General features: G+C 42.2%; 1 protein-coding gene across 3 annotated transcripts in view; it reads left to right on the top strand.

Moving 5' to 3' along the window:
* Nucleotides 1-4,754: 4,754 nt before the first annotated feature.
* The window catches only part of LOC6552022 (homeobox protein homothorax), a 106,229-nt gene continuing 90,507 nt past the window's right edge, over nt 4,755-20,476 (top strand). The window contains exons 1-3 of one of the 3 annotated variants that reach the window (XM_001980632.3): nt 4,755-6,085; nt 14,001-14,281; nt 16,491-16,632. In XM_001980632.3, coding sequence (XP_001980668.1) covers nt 6,071-6,085; nt 14,001-14,281; nt 16,491-16,632 — 438 coding nt within the window. In that variant the 5' untranslated portion in view covers nt 4,755-6,070. The remainder of the gene's footprint in view (nt 6,086-14,000; nt 14,282-16,490; nt 16,633-20,476) is intronic. The other 2 variants (XM_015154459.2, XM_026976194.1) reach the window with 2 other exon arrangements.

The following is a 20,476-nucleotide window of genomic DNA, read 5'->3' as shown; positions in this document are numbered from 1 at the left end:
CACCGCTCCTGAGAGGAATGAGTCACTTGGGAGCGGGATGAGGATTTCTCATTTTCGATTTTGTATTTTGTATATTGAATTTTGTGTTTTGGATTCTGTAGTTTGTAGTTTGTCGTCTGGAGGATTTGTGTGGAGGGGTGCACAACACATGTGGTCACAATCACATTCGGATGGACAAAAGACTCGGTGCATCTTAATCCCCATTGCCTTCCTTCCTCATTTGCATTTCCCAATCCCAATGTTTTTCCTCCTGACTTTTCCTCAACTTCAGCGCGGGCTATCTTTCTAACTGCCTTTTTCTAACTCAATTTTCCCCTTTTCATTGCAGGTAAAGTATGATCAAAATCCCGGATCAGGTAAGTGAGTTAGCAACCCTAAGTCCCTTGGAAATTAACTTTGTGGAAAAACTTTTCGAGCCTGATAAATGTTACAATATTTATATGTATACAGTAGATGATAGGTGTCAAGTAAATTAAAACATATTTAAATCGAAGTAGTAAAAAATCAACCAACTATTTCTTTATTCTAAATTGGCCTAATACCGCCTAAATATTGTTATATTTACCCTTTGAACCCATCCACTGTATACAAAAATATGGCACCGCAGGAGACAACCTAAATTTAAACAAAATACATCGGGATCCCGTCGGTGTCCTTGAGATTAGCGGGGTGGCAGTGGGCCTGGGGGCGTGGGCGGTGGGCGTGTGTAGACCACGCTTGTTGACAGGCCCGTCGGCTGGCCGAAATGGAATTGACACTTTTGTCGGCGGCTGTCAAAAGCAGAGCGAAACAGTCGAAAATGCCAAAAGGACATCGTCCTGGATGACCCGGCACATTTGCTTAACCAGCAAATTTGCCATCGATTTTTCTTTGGGTCAGTTAAAGTAGGCTGAATGATGACTGGAGGAAAATCAAACAAAACTCGAAGGACCTTTGCTGCACAGAACAAAATAAGATATTCGTTTTGTAGATCAAGCAAGTGCATTTTAAATGTTGCCTAATTTGGCTATCTTAAAGTAATAAAAATCAGAGGAATGTCCTTGTTTCTTTCTGTGCATGTGGTGTGAGTCGCAATAGATCAGGTAGATTTATGTACAAGTGTCCTAAGCCTTTTATGGGCCTTCTCAAGCGTTGAAAGTCACAAAAAAATTAGTAGGCAAACGGAAGATTCAAGGAAGATCAAGGAACTGCCAAAACAGGTAACTATTCAGGTAAACTGGTAAATTCCGCGTTCAAAATACAGCTCCTTTTGACAGAACCTCAGATTTTAGAAGAATCGTATAATTTTAAGACCTAGAATAAATGAATTGTAAGTCTTAAACGGAATCACCAACAGAATTCGCGCGTTCGTTAACAGAAATAATTAATTAATACATTAAAATAAAAAATATGTGTGCAAAAAACTAAAAATATGAATAAAGAACAATCAAATATAAACAATCCTAAATATGCAATGAAAAGAATATACAGACTAAAATGATCTGTTCGAAAACGTTCAACAGAATAATTATAACTTAAAAATTATAAAAGCAAATCGCAACTTGAATGACTATTTAAGTTATAAATAAAACTCAAAATATTGAAGATCCTAAAACTCCAGTGACTCTCAAACCGTGTAACATGCCTAGTCTAGCAGTGGCTGCACAACTGTGAAACAGCTGTAAAACGCGTTGCCATAAAACACTTAGTGCCTCTCGCTCCAACGCAATGCAACGCAGGCCATCTCGCTCGGCGCTCTCTCCCTCGCTGTTCGGCGAATTCAGACAAAAACAAACCATTAAAAGCGCGGCGAAAAGAGCGCGTGCACTTGTCTGTCAAGATTATGGCGGTTTCAGTCACTTTGTTGCTGTTTCTGTGTGTTCTCTGTTTTTTGTTCGCATTTCGCAGCGACGGCGAAGAAGAAGAAGAGCGCCGACGGCAACTCCTATTTTTCTTCATGTGCCATTTTTTTTGTTTTTGGCTTTCTGTTTCGGTTCTTACTTGAGTGAGTGAGCGGGAGCGAGCGAGATGGCGCCACATCAAGTTGATATCGTGTCGTCGTCTTCATCTTTTGCTGTCGCTCGTCGTTTGCGTTTGATAAATTGCGTTTATAAGAAAGAGATGAATTGTCATGCACACAACACACACTTCTCTGCCGACGTCGACAGCGACGCCGACTGCGCTGCCGGCGTTAACATCACTGTAGGTGTTCGCAAGTGTGTGTGTGTGTGCGTGAGTGTTTAAATCATATTGGCTGGCCCCCCCATTGGTGTGAGTGCCCGTGTATGGGTGAGCTTTCCCTCTCTTTCGCTCGTCTGGGATTGGAAGTTTCCAAATGCAATTTTCCTTGAGGTTTTCCCGAGTCGGTTCCTTTTCGGCTTTTCTTCTTTCATTTGTTTTTTTTTTTTTGCTCACTTGCTGGGTGGAGACCCAGCCCCCTAAATTCGCTCCCTGCCCCTCTTTCTCCCAACCCCTCTCCTTCGCTCTGCTCGCCTCTTGATTATTTTCCTTTTTTGGGTGATTTAAATTTCATGGTCCCTTCAATTTGGCAAAGTTCTAAATATTAAATTAAATTCCTGTTTCATTTGGGAAATTCTTGAGCTTTTCTGCAGCTGTCTAAGGCTCTTAGGAACAACTTTCAGATTCCCAAGATTTATAGTCCCTCATAGTAAAATATACCTAAGTTCATTTAAATCTCATTATTATTAAAGTATTTTATTTACATTCTTATCATCATCTTCATCAGAAAGCAACTTGCCACTCAGCCAAATTCTGCGAACTAAGTAAATTCTAGTTCACGACTATCACTTCCGAGAAATGCTCGAATTTTCTCAACAAAATTTACTTGATTTGATTAGAATTTCGTTGGGATCCTTGAACTTTACTACCGCGTCGATCGATCTGCAGCTTTGCGGATTTAATTTGGTGACTCAAAAGTCCGAGAAGTTCCCACACTTAGCGTTTGCCTAATTTATTGCACTTAATTGATTCGATTTTATGTGATTTTTGTTTCACATAAATTACTCGACTTTTGGGCCGAGCAGAAGCGCCAAAGTTGGCCAGCTGAAAAAAACCAAAAAAAAGCGAGTCCCGAAACGAAAAAAAGGAAAAAGCAGCCGCAAATCAATCAAAGTCTCATAAATTTGTCAAAGTGTTGACAAGTCGCAGAAACAGAACACCTATATCATGCATAGTTCCCAAGATTTTGGGGGTTTGGGATTCCGGGATGAAATGGCAGCCAGATTAAGTGCAACATCATCTTTTTGACCAGCGAAAACAGACACGGGAAATCCTTTTGGCGAGCGTCGGAAAACAAACAAGGCTATTTTTCATTTTCCTAAAAACGCCGGCCAAATCGCACCGTCTCTCTCGCTCGCCAGTATCCCCGTCTCTTTCGGCATAATGGCAACTGCAGCGCCAAGCCAAAAATACGCTGGTGAAAAATGGCCTGGGAATATGTGTTAACTGCTTTTTAAACTGCCACGAGGACGACGACACGACAGTAACAATAACAGCAACAATAGACAGGATTTCGAGCTGAATACGAGTATTGGCATACCCTGGATTTTGGGGATATGCGGGGATCAGGAGTGGTTATTGGTGAAAACAAATGGGAATACATTATTTGAGTTCGCTTGTTTAACACAATGTTGGCAATCCAAACGATGCGTGTGATGAAAAAAGTAGTTCAAATAATATTAAAACATGTTTTTCAATTTTCAATATTTTTTGAGATGAAACACCGTTTGGCGTTACAGGGTATTTAAAAAACCAATAAAAGTAGGTTCGCCAGACAGGAGCGCGGAATGACCTGCAGAATATGCAATTTTCAGTGAATGTTTTCGACAATTTATCGCCGTGCCATTTGTTGTTGTTCCTCAAGAAGTAAGCGAAAGAGAGAGGCCCGAACAGCTGTTTGTTGTTGTCAGGATCGCATATCCTGCCAAAGTGGCCAGATCACCGTTACATGCAAAAAAGAACGCAATAAAGGAACTGCAGCGAAAAGTTTGTTTTCGTCGTCGCCGTTTCTTCTTCTTCTCCTTACAGTTTCTTCTCTTTTTTGCCGCTTTTCTTCGAAGGCGTTGCCTATTCGCGCAAAAGTGTGTGTGTGCGAGTGTGTGTGTGGGGGGCCCGAGTGTGCCAAAAGAGAGCGAAAAGTGAGCGAAAGCTGAAGCTGATGGACAACTGAAGCTTTCTCGCTGCCTTTCAACCTGTAAAGGTGCGGCGAAAGAGAGCCAAGCTGCCAACTGCCACTCACTCAAGCGAAAATAACAAATGGGATTGGTTTTTGCTGATTTTCGACGCTGACGCCGGCAGAGGGGCGAAAAACCCATAAGCCGTCTCCTTTTGGCCAAAGCCAAATAAATTTCAAACGCGGCGAACATTGCGCAAAAAGAGGCGAAAACTGAGAAAGAGAAAGAGATAGAGCACCGCTGTACGGTACGGTATATGCATGTGAATGACAAGTGTGTGCATGACAGAAGAGGCGTACCAACAAATCAGTCATCGTCGCCCAGGATGCGAGAGCGCCTGCGCTCTCTCGCCGCCAGCAATTCGCCGGAGCGTGCGCATAAACCATATATTCCTCTCGCTTGCACTCGCTGAGTTATGGCCATGAGCGAGTTAATGGCACAATTGTTGCATCTGAACAGAGCGGGGCAGCTGCATGATTGACAATCATGCCGCACCGCTTGCACCCGTGTACTTTGCTGTTGCTTGCCGCTCAGCGCTCTCTTCGCTGTTAGTTAACAGCGATGTTAGGAGTGGAAACACGTCCGACTGTAGCGTAAATCCAAACGTATCAGGCGGGTTGGTTTTTCGATGAAATATCTTTCATCCGCACAGTGTATTTTTGACTGCGAAGCGCGTACGACGTGTGTCTGTGTTGCGTTGCGTTCGAATAAAAAAGAGAAGAAAAGCGAAAAAGCGTTGCCGTCGGTGAAGTTTATTATTATTATGATTATTATTATTGCCCGTTAACCACGCGTTTTGCCATCAATCAACAAATAAACAACACAAGAAACACTTTGGAAATCGCGCGCGTTTTTCCATCGCGCGAACAAAACAATCACGTTTTTAAGTGTGTTTTTCAATCACAATCGAAAAGTTCTTCGTTTCACAAATTGAAGGCCCAAATAAATACTGTTATTCGTGGGCCGCGGAGGGAATTTCTTTCAACGAGGGGATCCCGCCGATCCCCCCGCAAAAACCAAGAAACACGCAATTTGCCGTCGCAAAAACACCACACAATATATTGCATTATATATTAACAATATAATTTGTTCATCTCTAGTAACGTAGTATGTAGAAGCAGCTGTGATAAATAGTGCGCATATTATACGAAAAAAGCAAAAAGAGTATACGACAAACAAATAAAAATTAAAAGCAACCACAACTACTACTAGAAAAATAACCAAGGAAAAGGCAAGGAAACTCGCAGAAAGAGAGAGGAAAGGGGAAAACGCCATGGATTTATGACAACAACAAATGCAACCCAGTAACAAATGATGTTGCAACAACTACTACAATACACGAGTATACCAAGAACAACAACAGCAACTGCAACGGCAACCAACAACAAATTGTATACGATTTTTATAAACCAAACAAATGCTATGTAAATAATTATTATAACAAACACACAAGTAAAAAAACATTCAAAAACAGATCTCCCGCTCTAGAAAACAAACAACAAACGCGCGCGTAACAAAAACAAAAACAACCACATCAACAATACAACAAGTATACAAACGTAATAATAATACATAAAATCTAAACAAATGTGCCTGTGTTAAATAAAAAAGAAAGCAAATTCAAGAAGCAAAGCGTTCAAAAAGCAAAGGCTTCCAAATACATGAAAAAAGTGCAAAACATATAAAAATACCAGAAAATAATATCCAAAACCAAAAGAACTGGAAGAGCCAAGAGCAAAACTAAAGGACTCCAAGCGGGCAGCTACAGTAGAGCTTCCCTAAGACCGAAGCAGTTGCAGCGGCGGAGCGGGACGTCGGTCAGTGTGTTGCGCCCCCATTTGTTGTTCCTACTGTAAAAAGTGGCACAAATCGGGTTAGACGTCGCTCCCAGAGCATTAATGGCTCAGCCCAGGGTAAGTAGATACCGAAATCCCCCAAAGTCCACCATCTTTTTGGAATCCATATAGAATGGTTCCTCGAGAGTGTTGTTATCCTTAAACAAGTACCGACGGCCTAGAAAATGGGGTTTTAGTCAGTTTTCGATCAAGTACAGTAGTCAAGTAGTGCCGACGGCACTCATAGTTTCACATTGTGATGATATTATGACAGTTTTCATATCGTAGATATGTTACCAGTGTAACCAAGCGCATCTATAACGAATATACCCAAATGTTTCGATATTAGTTAATCCAGCTTCATGGAGGAAATCTACATATATACAAAAAAGAATTCCTCCAATTAAACCCATTTCAATCAATTCAATGGGGAATAGTTCTTATATATTGGAACCCTATCAAAATGAATTTTAACTAATCGCTTCAGAGTGTGTGTGTGTTTTGGAACAGGAAAGAAATCACATTTGATTTATGCGGGTCATTTTATGGTACAAGTTTATACAATTAACTGAGTCTGCAGCTAGCCCATTTCATTTGGGAAATGTTGGAACTCAAAGATCACTGAAATAGCGATAGATATTATATGACATAAAACAACTGAATAGTTTAGAAAACTTGTAAATAATTTTCTTATTTGCGAATGCTTAGTGGTCAGGAAAATTGTAAGCTTCTCCACAAGACTTTACATTTTCCCACCACAATAGGTGATTTGACTTTTGAATAAACATGGCTGGGACCTTCACCTCCGAAAAGCCCCCCGCTGAACAGCCAGCGATGTTTCCACCATTTTCCATCACGTTTATAGGGCATAAATTCTCGCCTCGCTTTTTAAACGGAGTAATAATTTTTACAATCCATCTGGATCGTAAATTATATGCTAATCAGGTGACCGGCAGTCTCCGCCTCCCGCACTTCAAAAATATATTATTACCAAATCGCAGTTAGACTTTATCAATTGATTATCATGGACATGCGAAGTGAACTTGATTTTTATTTAACGGAGCACAGAGACCTCAAACATGGCTGTTTGCCTGAGTGTGTGTGCTACCAATTAGCAAGTGTGTGTGTGTGTGTGTGCGTGTGTGTTACCAAAAGGTGGGCCACGCTCTTTGGAAGCATTAAAAAATAAAAATGGAAATGGGAAAAAGGAAAAAGGAAAGAAATGCCCGCGGGAATTTTCGAGTGTGCTCTGTTACTGGCGAATAAATTTACGCCTGTGGTTTAATACCCGATTCTGTGCCGAATTTACCTCTTTGAATCCCCTTTTTCGCAATTCTCCTGCGGCTCTTTTCCCGAATCGCGCCATTTCAATTCCATCAAATGAATTTTTCGACTCACTCGGGGCGAAGATATACGAGTTTGTGGATGTGGATGTGGATATGGATATATACGGGTATTCAGTCTGTCTGTGTGCATTTGATGCATATAATTTTATTGCACATTTTGCACATTGCCAGCGGCCCAAAAGCGATCCATTCAGTTTCTGCCGCTTCGCGGTTTTATTATTTACAATTTTATTTGTACCATTTTCCATGACTTTGCACTGCTATAATTTGCGAAAAATGGCGGGAAGCAATTTTCGCGGGTTGTTCTCCCAACCCAACGTCACATGCATTTTTATATATATTTAATTTGATTATTTTATGCCATCGAAACGGAGAGCAAAAGTGAGGAGGACAGTAAGAGAAAGAGAGAGAGACTGGCCGTGTAAAATGTGCAAAAAAATGTGCAATTGCAATTTGTATTTGTATAAAAATGTGCATTGCAGCTGCTGCAATTTCCCCCAGCGCCTCCCCCAGTTTTCCCAGCATTTTTCAGTTCGTGTGCCATTTCAAACGCCTGCGAAATGCAGCACAAAAATTGTTTTGGTGTTATTTTAATTTAAAGGTTAACCGCAGCGTAATTTGTGGCATAAAATATAATTCGTCTATCGTGTGCTCGACTCTCGACTCTCCCACTGCGATTGTTCAGCTATTTTTTGCAGTATTTCTCGTTCGCTTTAGACTTTTAGAAAATCAAAATAAAAATCCAAATCCAAATCAAAATCAAAATAGAAAAGATCAAGGCGAGCGTAGCAGCGGAAAATGCCGCAGTCGATTCCGTGGTTTACAATTCGACTTATCTGGAAACTACAACCAATTTTTTCCATGAAAATATGTTTCAATTTATTCAGTAAATGTCAGGATGTAACACGTGCTGGAGACCTCAGTTATAGTTCAAATAGTTATAGGCGATTACAATATAGATTTCGTTAAAGTTGACCGAATTCTGAAGTCATTCCATTAACAACAATGAATTGAATTGGTTGTGGAATTTCCCTTTCCCTTATCCGCTGCAAAACAAATTCGTCAGCCGAGTATACGTAATATTTTTTTCCCGCTGCTCCTTATCATAATGCAGTAGTTTAATCTTTGGCAGCGACCAACCTTCGTGGCGAATTCTTTTCTAATTAAGTGAGCAATTCTCCAGTCTTCCCAGCTTCCCCGCATGACTCATGGGCTCCAGCAGAGGAGGGCTCCTTAGCCCCCTTTCCCTTCCCCCCCTCTCCGCCGTTGCCCCGTTTATCTGGAGATTTCAGATACATCTTGGCTTTCGGTTGAGAATCCGCTCGGCAGACGCTTCACATGCCAGCGAAATTGAGCGAGTAGGAAGCGTCGGGCTGAGAGGAATATTTATAAACAAATTACATATGCATATTTCTGCAAGGGGTGCGCAGAGGGGGGCAGAGGGGGCCAGAGGGGGCCAGGGGCCAGGGACCAGGGGGTCATGCCACTCTATATGGGGCCTCCACTTCTCCCACTTTCCACCGATGTTGTTTTCCGTGTGCTAAAGAGCTTCATGTTTAATGATCGAATTGCGTGCCTGATTCTCGGGTCGACGGTGCCTGCTGGTGCTATATAGTTGTTGCCTTTGTTGTTATAGCCTATAGCCTATAGAGTAGTATTATTATTTAAGTTATTTTTTGCTGGCCTTTCTGGCTTACTACCAGCACCACACAGTTGCCAAGTTTGACGAGGTTGCTGGCTGCTGGCTGCTGCCGTTGAAAGTGTTTTCATTAGTTTCATTTCTTTTTGCATTTACGCTTAAAAGTTTTTTAAATATCGCCGCTGCCTGCTTGCGTTTGCCGTAATTTCCACAAACATTAAGTCAAAGTGTTTTGCTAATATTCATCGAATAAAATGGAATTACTGCTTTTGTTCGTAGTGAACTCTTTTTCGGGGATATCCATCTCCATCTATATAGAGGCGAAAAACAAGAAAAAACGAGCGACAAACGGAAAAAGTGTACAGACGAAAATGTGAAGAAAAAATGTGTTGTAAAGTAGAGGAAAAATCATTTAGACAAGTTGCACGCCGCTCATTAAATTAAATGAGCCATCAGCACGCAATTTATTTTCGTATTTTTGAGTAACTTTTGGCCCAAACTCCAAAAGACTTTTGTTTCTTTGAGCCCGAAATTCAGTTAGCGAAGTTGGCCAAGTCCTTGTCCCCCAGCAATTTAATTAAATGGCCGAGTAGCGGGAATCAGATAGTTCATTTGGGCCAATTCAAGGATTACTGCGAGTATATTCTCTTCTACTTGTACATTCCACTCGAGCTTATAAATATAATATTTTCAATTAACTCGAAACGTATTTGTTTAATTCCATTTAAATGCAATACTTTTTAATTTGCATGCCATGCCGCCTTTTCCGCCATTTTGCGTCAGTTTAAATTTCAAGCATTTTCCTTAAATTTCGGCCATTAAATTGTCTTCGCTTTCGATGCGCTTTAAATTCCCAGAAAGCAGCTAAAAATATTTTCAAAATTTCTTTTCTTTCGATTTATTTTTGATTCGATATTTGTATGTATTTTGCTTGTGTTTTCCGAACACACGAAATTTAAATTTACCTTTTTGGACAAATTTTTTGTTGCTATTGGCCGCGCTTTGTTGGCTTTTTGTTAATCATCTGCCAGTTTTTGTGTCTGCGAGTTTGGGGCTCATTTTAATTTAATAAATGCCACAGACTGACGTCATTTGTTGTTGATTTTTGATAAATGTTAAAACGCCAAAGTATTCATTTATTTTTTTTCCCGCCGTTGGTTGCTTTCAATTTGGCTACCGAGCATCTAATTTCTCTGCTTTAATTTTATGCATATATTTCAGTGCTATTTTTTTTGCGTGTATTAAGTATTTGTTTTTCGACATAAATTAAATGGAAGGCGAAGAAAAAAATTAGCACACGTTTCGATGCCTGTCAACGTTTTTGATGTTTGCCTGCTCGATAATATTGTTATTATAAGCAATAAAAGTTAATAATATCGCCTAGGATGAAGCGTGTTTTCGAAGTTTTTGGTGCTCGGCAATGCTGCAACTGTAAATTAAAATAACACCCAGGCACGCAACAAAAATTAATTGTCTAACACCAAATAAAACTTTTGAGGCCGCCCGAAAAAAGGCTGGGCGTAACTTTGTTCGTCGGGCTAAGGGGGCGTGGCAGCGGGACACACCTACAACCAGCGGCTCGTCTGCTAATTAAGCAAAGCTAAAGTTGAAGTCCCAGAAAAAAAGGGAAAAAAGGGGAAGAATTCTATGCTTAGAGATATGTGGGGAAGAAATGGAAAGAAATTCAAATACAACATGATAAACAATTAATTTTGATTAGGCCTTCGAATGCGCCAGCCAGCGCAATTAAGAAGGTTTTTCTGTTTTTTATTTGGGCTATGAAAATACGAAAAATTCAACAAATAGAAAAGGCGAAAAGCAAAAGTGTGCGGGGTACGCAAGAAATCGATAAACGATGTCGGTTGTACAACAAACATATTGGCGGCCTTATGCGGGGAAAGTGGGTGGTCTATATGGCTATATGACTATGTATAATGGCGGCCATTGTCACCATTTTGGCCAAAACACCAGCGCACACACACACACACATGCCCACCTATTTTTCCATCTCTGTCGCGCATTTTCGGTCTGGCCGCATTTTGCAGTCATAACTCTTCTGCCACTGGCGTCTGGTTTTTGGTCAGTTTTAGGCGCCGCTAGATAAAGCCAGACCTCCCATTTTAGCCCGTTTTTAGCATGTCCCCCCACAGACACACACAAACACGCACACACACACGGGCAAAATGTCCTTGCTGCGCGGCTATTTCCGGTTGCTCTCCGCGTTTTTGTTTGTGCAACGCTTGCAACGGTTTCAAGTTCACGCAGGCTTTGGTAACTCTACTTTAGGCTTTCGGCTTTAAGCTGATCGGTTCAAGCCTAGATTCCCATTTCCATTCACAGAGTGGGATGGAAAGAAAGTGTATTATTTGGAATTCGATTTGAAATAACCTACTAAAGTTGCTGGCTGTTGGGTAGCGCCAAAGTTCAAGTTGGGATTGCCCACTGAAAGCAAAAATCTGCATATTAAAGCTCTGCCTAAAGAGTCCAATTGAGTTGTTGCTGCTTAGTTGGTCCTGGGCTGGCTTTCAGCAATGACTTAATGTGGCCCAAACACGACAAAAACATACCAAGAACCGGCACACACACGGCCAAACAAACAAACACACAAACAAACAGACAAACAGACAGACAGCAAGTGGGACAAGAGTCGGAAAACGCAGGAAAACTCCCCAAAAAAAGGCTGCTCCACAAATATATATAGAAATACAAGAAATATAAAAAACAAAATCGTAGCTCCTTCAGCGCCTGTCACTGACAGTTTGGAGCACCACCACCCAAACTGGAGCCCACTTCTGTTGTTGTAGTTGCTGCTGTTGTTGTTTTTGTGTTTGTGGCTGCCATGGGGGGCGTCATAAATTTTTGAAGGATTTTCGACGCTGAACTTGTCAAAATCAGACCATGGGCCTCGACTGCGTTCGGTGGTTGGTTGTTTGCTTGGTTGGTTGGCTTATATTGATCCGGCTGGCCAAGAGCTTTTCCATTCAACAAGGTCAACGGCTTGGTCACTAAACAACAGAGAAAAATGGTGAAAAACACAGGGACAGCGAGCGAGATAGGCAGATGGAGACCGAGACCCGACCATCAAAGATCATCAATCAAAGTTGGCCCAAATGGATCGGGGAGTTGTGGCACAAACAAAAACAACAAAAAAACAAAAAACTATGGACCTAAGTGTATTTGCCTGTTCGATTTTTACTCTTCATTGTATTTTCGTTATTTTGAGCTCCTCTTCTTCGCGGCGGCGGCTCAAATTCCCACATTACTTATGTACAAGTACAAATTGTGGTAATTTTCAAGATCTCTTTGTTGCTCCACAATTTCCTCATTTCTAAACAAGCCAAGAAACGAACGCCAAGAAATCGAAACGGTTAAAAAGGAAAAAAAAATGAAGAAAAAGAGCAGCATTCGGTTGCCACCAACACTAAAATTAGCATAACAACTTTATAGTTTAACAGCCATGAACTGAACCCCAGCGCGAAAAACCGAAAAAGCCAGGCCAAAACGAACTGACTAAACGCGGACAAGTTGCTGGGTTTCTTATGCTGTAGTGGGTATAGTAGTATCTATGAGGTTGTATCTCGTGCATGTGCACACAGCAGGCAAGAGCAACAAAAACACTAAGAGGAAAAACGGAGGCAGCACGACCGCCTCACTAAACTAATCTCTGGTTTGTATCTCAAGGATTGCCTCAACCTCAAAGGTTGACAATCGTCGTTGCAGAAGCTTATTTTGTCCTCCTTACTCGATTCTTATGCCTATTGAAAGCCACCTGCAAAGCCAGCTGCTGTTATGACGCGCACTGCACTAGTTCGAAGTATAGATACAAAGATACTTCTTCCCCAACAGCTGCAGATCCTTGACATTTTCCGCAAACAACCCAACGCAACCCAACCCAAGCTCCCCCCGCTTTTGCACTTCAAAACTCCTCTCTCAACGGCAAGTCAATTGCTCATTTAGTGTCAAAGATTTTTCCAGGCTGATAAAAAATCAACCTCAACTTGTTCGGCATGAAGGGGGTTCGAAAGGGGGGCATCTCTTGTCGCTGCACAAAAATCTTTTGTCAACTTCTTCGTGTTCCCTCAAATTATGCAGTGTGAAACGGAGAGGCGAAGTGTATCTTCAGCCGACGGACGCCACTTGAGTACAAATGATAAAAATCTCACACACCGCGTTGAACTTTTGTTGAAAAGAAGGAGAAAAAGTACCCACATGTGTGTGTGTGCGAGTGTGTGTGCATATAAGAAAAATCATTTCTCAGTTGTTTGGTGTTATTATTATTTTGTAGTTGCACAAAACCTGTTTGCAATTGCGCGGCTCCACATACGCTGTACAACTTAAAGATAGATAGAGAACAGCAAGCACACAAACACACAAACACACTCGAAAATGCCTGGCCAGATTAACTGATAATATTCAAAATTGTCTGCTGCTTTTGGCGCTTAATTAATATGCAAAAAACGTCGAAAGACAAAAGTAAGGTAACCGAAATGTATAGATACATCTGTATGGGTTGCCAAATGTACGATGAGTATACGTCCATATAATGTCGAAGCAGCGGCAAAGTAATCACAAGGTCGTCGCTTTTGTTGGGTTTGTCTTTTCTTTTTTTATTTTTTTGGGTATCGGGTTGTTCTTCTCCTTTTTCGAGGTTTGAGAGTCTTTAATTTAGAAAATGTATTTAAATATGTGCGCTTAAAAACGATTTCATGTCGCCGCTAATTTGGCTGCACTCAGAGAAACGACAAAAATGATTCAACAGGCAGTATCCCATACAATCTGGGAGATAATAAAATTACATGGCATATCTATTATATTTTGTGTATATGAATGGTAACAACACTCTCAGGACTACACTACTATTTAAATTTTGACACCAATATTAAGCTCAAGTTTAAAAGGAAGCAGTAAAGATGTTTTAAAGACGTCTCTGCTAAGTGAGCAATTGCGGTGCTGAAACCCCCTGCAACACCCTCTAATTGACCATTCTGCTCCCATCTCATCCCCACAGTATGACGATGGCCTACACGGCTACGGCATGGACTCCGGAGCCGCAGCAGCGGCCATGTACGATCCACACGCCGGTCACCGGCCGCCCGGACTGCAGGGCCTCCCCTCGCACCACTCTCCGCACATGACGCACGCAGCGGCGGCGGCGGCCACAGTGGGCATGCACGGCTACCATTCGGGGGCCGGGGGTCATGGAACACCTAGTCATGTATCGCCGGTCGGTAATCACCTAATGGGCGCAATACCCGAAGTACACAAACGTGATAAGGATGCGATTTATGAGTGAGTATACGTATAGTGTGCATACATCATATACTATATATACACCATAGTGTGTAAACTAACGGAATTCGGTTCGCCTTCGGCAGAGGTGGCAACTCTGCTCGAGCGACCCGAGATGATCTCGATGCTAGTCGAATTTAGTTCAGATTCAGATTGGGGCTCAAGTGGTGAATGAGGAGTGTGGGAAATTTGGACCTAGAAAAGTAGCTGTCACGTTGTTATTGATTGGGCACAGCATAATGTAGTTGCTGAGCACCCAAATCTTTAATAAATATAAACTGACAAGTGTAGAAATGAAATAAAATACAGTTTTAGGTGTGATTTTTATGCTACTATTTCATTTTACTGCTTGTGGGATTGTTGAGTGCCCTAATAAAAGTTAATTCCATTTCATTAGGATCCCGTCCAACCTGCCCATTCATAATCTGTTGGATATCGATCAAAGTATCCCAATCAATATACGAACGCGCGCTCTTTATCGATTTATAATTTTTGGCATGTTCGCACTGACCCAGCCCAATTTGCCACCTGTTTTCAGCTCTGCGCACGCGTAACTCCGCCAAAGAGGAAAAAATAACCATGGAGGCAGGATCCTTTCCTCAGCAGATAGAAAGAGAGGAGGATAGCGAGATAGAGAGAGAGAGAGGGAGAGGGAGCAAGGGGCGTGATCCTCTTGCGTTTTGCGCAAAGTACAAAATTATGGGTTTGCCTCTGCGGCCGAAACTCGCAGAGAGAAATGTCCGTTTTCCAATTCCACGGTATCTTGGGGGTGTGTCAGGTGTTTAGTGACGGACACGGAACATGAACGTGCTTAGGCATTAGGGAGTCCGAAAAGTAAGAGCCAACCAATCATCCGTCCATCAAAAATGAGGTGCAGTTTCTCGCTTTGCGGTTCTGGTGTTAATTTGCCAAAATTGTGGTTTCTTCTCCATTTGGTTTTTGTGTCTTTCTCTCGGCTTTTTATAGTTCCAAAGGGTTTTTTTCTAACCCGATCGTGCCTTTTTGTGTCATTGCGTGTCCTGGCAATTTTCATGTGTTGCAACTGTTTTGCCAGCTGTCTGAGTCCCTGAAATGCTTGTTTGCCAAGTTTTTTACCTCCTTTTTACCTACACCACATACATAAATATTTTTTGTGCAAATATTTGCTTTGAAAGGGAATTTCATGAATGACTTATGTTTGACGACTGTTTGATGATTGTCCCTGTCTCGAGTGACTGTTTAAACACGATGATGTTGATGATTATGACTTCATTGAGCACTTGCCATTATGATTATTATTATTTTTTTGGCACCTTATTCCCGAATTCAAATTGAAATTGTGGAAAAGGCAAGACAAAGGAAAAGAGCTCTCTGCTTAACACCTTCTTCAGCTGCTCTTTTTGCCTGGTCATCGTAAATGAGTGTGAGGCGGTTTTATTTTAGCCTTTTTCATTTCATTTCGTTTCGTTTCGTTTACATTTTTTGGTTCTACTCCTGATCCCAGGCCAAAAACGCACTCAACTGTAAAAGGCTGGAAACTCCGAGCTCGGACTCTTATTAATAGTTTGTTAAGCGCAGGTCGACACCCCCTACTTTTCGGTCCGGTCTTTTTCCTTTTTTGTGCCATCTAATGGGTTCTTTTCTGGTCAGAGGGGTCCCGCCTAATTTTGTTCAGGTGCAATTTGTACAGAAATTGAGAAATTGGTCAGGGGAAAACTGCTCGCCGAGTGGAAATGGAACAAAAAATGGTCAAATCATGTTGAGTTGTTGAACTAATCCGTCAGCATGAAGAGGGGGATTATTTGTGTGTGCATAAAGGCTAAGATACAGATACAAAAACAGATATAGAAACAAACGCCGCTGCAGATGGGAAAAGCAGCTGCTCATTTGCATTTGGCTGGACAGGAAATGTCCTCGGTTTTCGAGTCAATCCAGGGAAATACTTTGATGCAGAGCCATTGAAAATAGTTAGTAGTTAACAATTAAGCACAAAACTAAGTAAAACATATTATCCAATTATATATGCTTGCAATGCAAGTTCAGTACACTCATTCATGGGCCAGGTGATCTTTATTTAAAGCCACTTTCAGGATTTCTAGTTGCCCAGAGCAACCGATATATAGATAGAGATCGAAAGACAGCTGCTCATTTGCATATTGTAGGGCAGGAAGCGTCCTGAAACTTGACCAACTGATGTATCATGTATTTATTGTCCCATTTCCCATTGCAGACATCCGCTATTCCCGCTTTTGGCGCTGATCTTCGAGAAGTGCGAATTGGCCACATGTACGCCGAGGGAGCCCGGGGTGCAAGGTGGCGATGTCTGTTCGTCGGAATCGTTCAACGAGGATATTGCAATGTTCAGTAAACAGGTAAGAATAATGGGCCCAGCTTTCGTTTCCATTCGGTAATTGGAGACGATTCTCTGAGATGGGGATGGCATCGGGATGGCCCGGGATGGCCCGGGATGGCCCGGGATGGCCTGGGATGGGAACACATGGCCCACATGTGGCCACTAAATAAATATAAATGAAAATAAAAATAAAAACAACAGCCAAATCGCGGCACACGAACTTAACGAAGCAAGCCGCTAAATGATCGGATTACATTGCCCCGAGGATCGGGATCGTCGAGGATCGATTCCTTTCCATTCCATACAATACCATACCATACCGATCTCCAGTCTCAATGAGCGGGGCAGTCTGCACTTAATTACAGTCCCGCTGACAAGAGCAACATCTACGATGCTGCAGCCACATCTTCCCATTGCCGCAGCCAGATCAACAATGTCTTGCTGCCATATGTCACAAATATGCGATGTGACTTCAGAATGGCGCTGCCCACACTTGACACTTCCTCCTCCGGCCGCATTCACGCCCCCTTTGGCGCCCCTTTTCAGAGTTCATAAAACCGCGCTGAAGATGCGCTGCCACACACTGACATTCGGATAATTTACGATGTTTTAACATACAAATTATAATGTTGCAAGTAGCTGCTGCGGCTGCGGCCGCTGCTCCACATCCTGCTCCCCATTCGCGTTAGCCAGCTATTTTTATGACTCATTGAAGATCGCATTTGAGAAACAGTAGACGCGCAGAGTCCAAATGGTGATGCCAAAAACGAGTGAAAGCGAAACAAACAAACTAGAACTTATGGCTCCATTCTACGCTCGGTGACATTTTTGGCAAACAACAAATGCAACCAGCGACGCCCCCAGTTGAATATTATAAAAATGATGTTCTTATTTATGGTCCATTTGGAATTTTGACAGGCCCCTGCTATGGGCAATAAAACGGGCAGCAACAAGAACAACAGCCACCGCGAGAACAACATAAAACAACACTCGAAACATCTCCTCAAACTCGAGTCACATTTATCAAGATCTGTCCGCCTGTCTTTGGCTCTTTGCCTCTTAGCCTCTTTGGCTGGGTGCGATTTTGATAGACTTTTGTAGCATTGTCAGTAAAATGTCACATAAGATTGAGGTATTGGACAGATCTGGCAACGCCAATCAGCCAAACGCGACAGTCGTTGCTCAAACTATTAGAACTTTTGGGATGCAACAATTAGAGGTTCTGTATAGTGCATGGCAGCGCAAGAACCTCACCCAAAAGTTAAAGTATCTTTCGATTCAGCATAACGATCTGCAATGATCCCATCTCGCGGTTGACATTTGTTGATCATTCACCGAACCGAACGTCAACAACTAAGTTGTCGCTTGCATTTCGTTTTTATTTCGGTTTTCGCCTCTGGTTTCGGTTTTTCTGGCTTTCCTCGGTTCAGTACGCTGAGTTTTCAGTATAGTTTTTGGCCGAGCTCTTGGCTGCTTTCGTCGTTGTGTCGGACTGACAAAAATAACTCAAAAATGTCATTCGCCCATCGAATTTTAACAAACGAGCAGCGGAGAAAAGAGCGTCGCCCCAGAAGAGGGGCTAAAAATAAGGCGGCACATTGGCACTTTTTTACTCGTAGTTGCTGTTGGCGCAGTTGTTGCTTCTTCTGCTTCTGCTTCTGCCTCTGCTCCTGATGATGATGATGATGCCGATGCCGATGCATTTTATATAGATAGATTGCAGATATATCTCTTCGTTGGCACTCTCCCGCTATGCTATATATACGAGCATATTCACTTTAATTTGGACTAAGCAACTGCGTAAAACGCGCCACGCCAACGCCAGCAACAGGGTGATATTTCCCCTATAATATCGCGAAGACCATCCCAAAATCCCAGTGCCCACATATATCCCCATACCCACCGATCTCTCCTCGGAAGATCCCCCTCTGGATGGCGGGCATAGTTAGGCGACTTTTGGTGTTGGCGCTGCTAATGATGCAGCTAAGGAAACGCTTTATAATTTCTCTTTAAACCAGCAACATGTGATGCAAATGATGAACAAAAAAATAAAGACCGCAACAAGAGCAAGTATATGTAAAGAAGCGCCCATACAGAGACACTACACATATAAAAATAAAATGCCCAGCGAAAAGTTCGTTGTCTGATCATTTCTTTGTTGAGGATCCCCGAAATGAGACAAAGGATGGCGCGCCTGGGTGTGCAGATCATTTCATGTGATTCCACTTTAAGTATGTAATTTAGAATGAAAATCAGCTCGTTTCTTGACATTTTGCTAATAGTTTGGACATGCGATGAGTTGATTTGTTGCATGCTGCAACGTGTTGCGGGAAGATCGCCAGATCCGGGATGATTAATGAAGTGCCCCTAGTTGGCCGTCCTTGACATTTGTCTGGCTGCCCAGCAACTGTCACAACATTTCAAGCTGGCCAACAACGGCAATGAAGCAGGTAACAGGCTTCTAACCGAAACCGAACAGGTTAAGCCCTAATGCCAATCAATGTTTTCGGGACTTTTCGGTTTTCTCCGGCTGGTCTATCCACATATATACGGCTGGGTTTTCCCTACAAAAGGCAATTTACCGGCTTACCTTTTCCCAGTCCCCCTGCAACGCGTTCCCCCTCCCGTTATTCTTTTTTTTTGTTTCGTAAATTGCATTTTCTGATTTCATCCGAAACGGAGGAGGATGGTTCATAATCAGGTATGAAAGGTTACGCTTCGCATTTGTGTTGTATGTGTATTGTCAGCAGGAGCACCGCACAGCCTCGGCCGCATTGGAATGTTCACTTTGCCGAGGGATCTCTGTAGGAGAGATATCTCTGCTCGTCCCGTCGTCCCGTCGTCCCGTCGTCCCGTCGTCTTCTCCTTTCTCCGCTACGCATTTGCGTTTCTCGGGGTCCAAGAACGAGGAAAAAAAACGAAAAATCCAAGAAAAGAAAAGGAACTTAATCTCTTTTGTGCAATATTCCCTGCTTCGACTCTCCGTTGTTTTGTTCTTTTAATGATAAAAAAAGAAATACAGAAACCTTTACCTTTTTATTTGGAATTTGGTACCTTTTTAATCTCGCCCTCTCCCTCGCTCACCGACCCTCTCCCTTTCGCTCTTTCTAGCTATGTATATTATCAACGCATTGTTCTTTTAGTTCTGTGCGATCGCAACCCTTAGCGGGTTTTGAATTTCTTGGCCAGAACAAAAGGTTCCCTCTGTTATTTTTATTTATATTTCGCTTTTATTTAATTTTTTGGCCAAACTGCGAAATGAGCAAAAGTGCGCAGGCGCAACTGTTTCACCCAAAAAAACAAAAAACAAAACAAAACAAAAACCAAGGAGCAGAAATCAAGGGGAGTTTTAATTTTTCGGAATTGCGTTGCTTTCATTCTGTATGGTGATTGCCGCAATTGCACAGCGTGAATTGATTTGGCACAGACGCCGAAAAAAAGGGGGGGAAAATCGAACGCAGGGTGGATTTTCCAAGATTATTTACTTAACAGTTGCATACGAGCCACAATCCATTAGCAGCCAGCAGACAAGATGCGTTCCCAATTCCCTCAAATATTTGTTTATGGAACCACTTGGCGCCTTTTAAATGTGATTATTTAGTTAACTGCCTGCATATCTCGCTCTCTATCACCATTCCTATGTCCGTCTCTCTCTGATTCCGGAGTTTGTATTTGGATTATGGCAACATTTTCGAGCTGCTGCCGCTGCCGCCGCCGCTGCCTCTGCCCGGAATGACTTTCAATATTTGTTCAGTAGTTTGACCCTTCTTAACAGCTCTATATATGCCAGCGCATGGATGTGTATCTGTTGGATACATAATGCGAGTTAACCCATTAGGGCGAACCATCAATTTGCGCTATCC

The sequence above is a fragment of the Drosophila erecta genome, unplaced genomic scaffold, assembly GCF_003286155.1.
Source record: "Drosophila erecta strain 14021-0224.00,06,07 unplaced genomic scaffold, DereRS2 tig00000000-arrow-pilon, whole genome shotgun sequence".
NCBI lineage: Eukaryota > Metazoa > Arthropoda > Insecta > Diptera > Drosophilidae > Drosophila > Drosophila erecta.
Note: the sequence above shows the minus strand (reverse complement) of the source record. Positions and strands in the feature narration are given on the sequence as shown.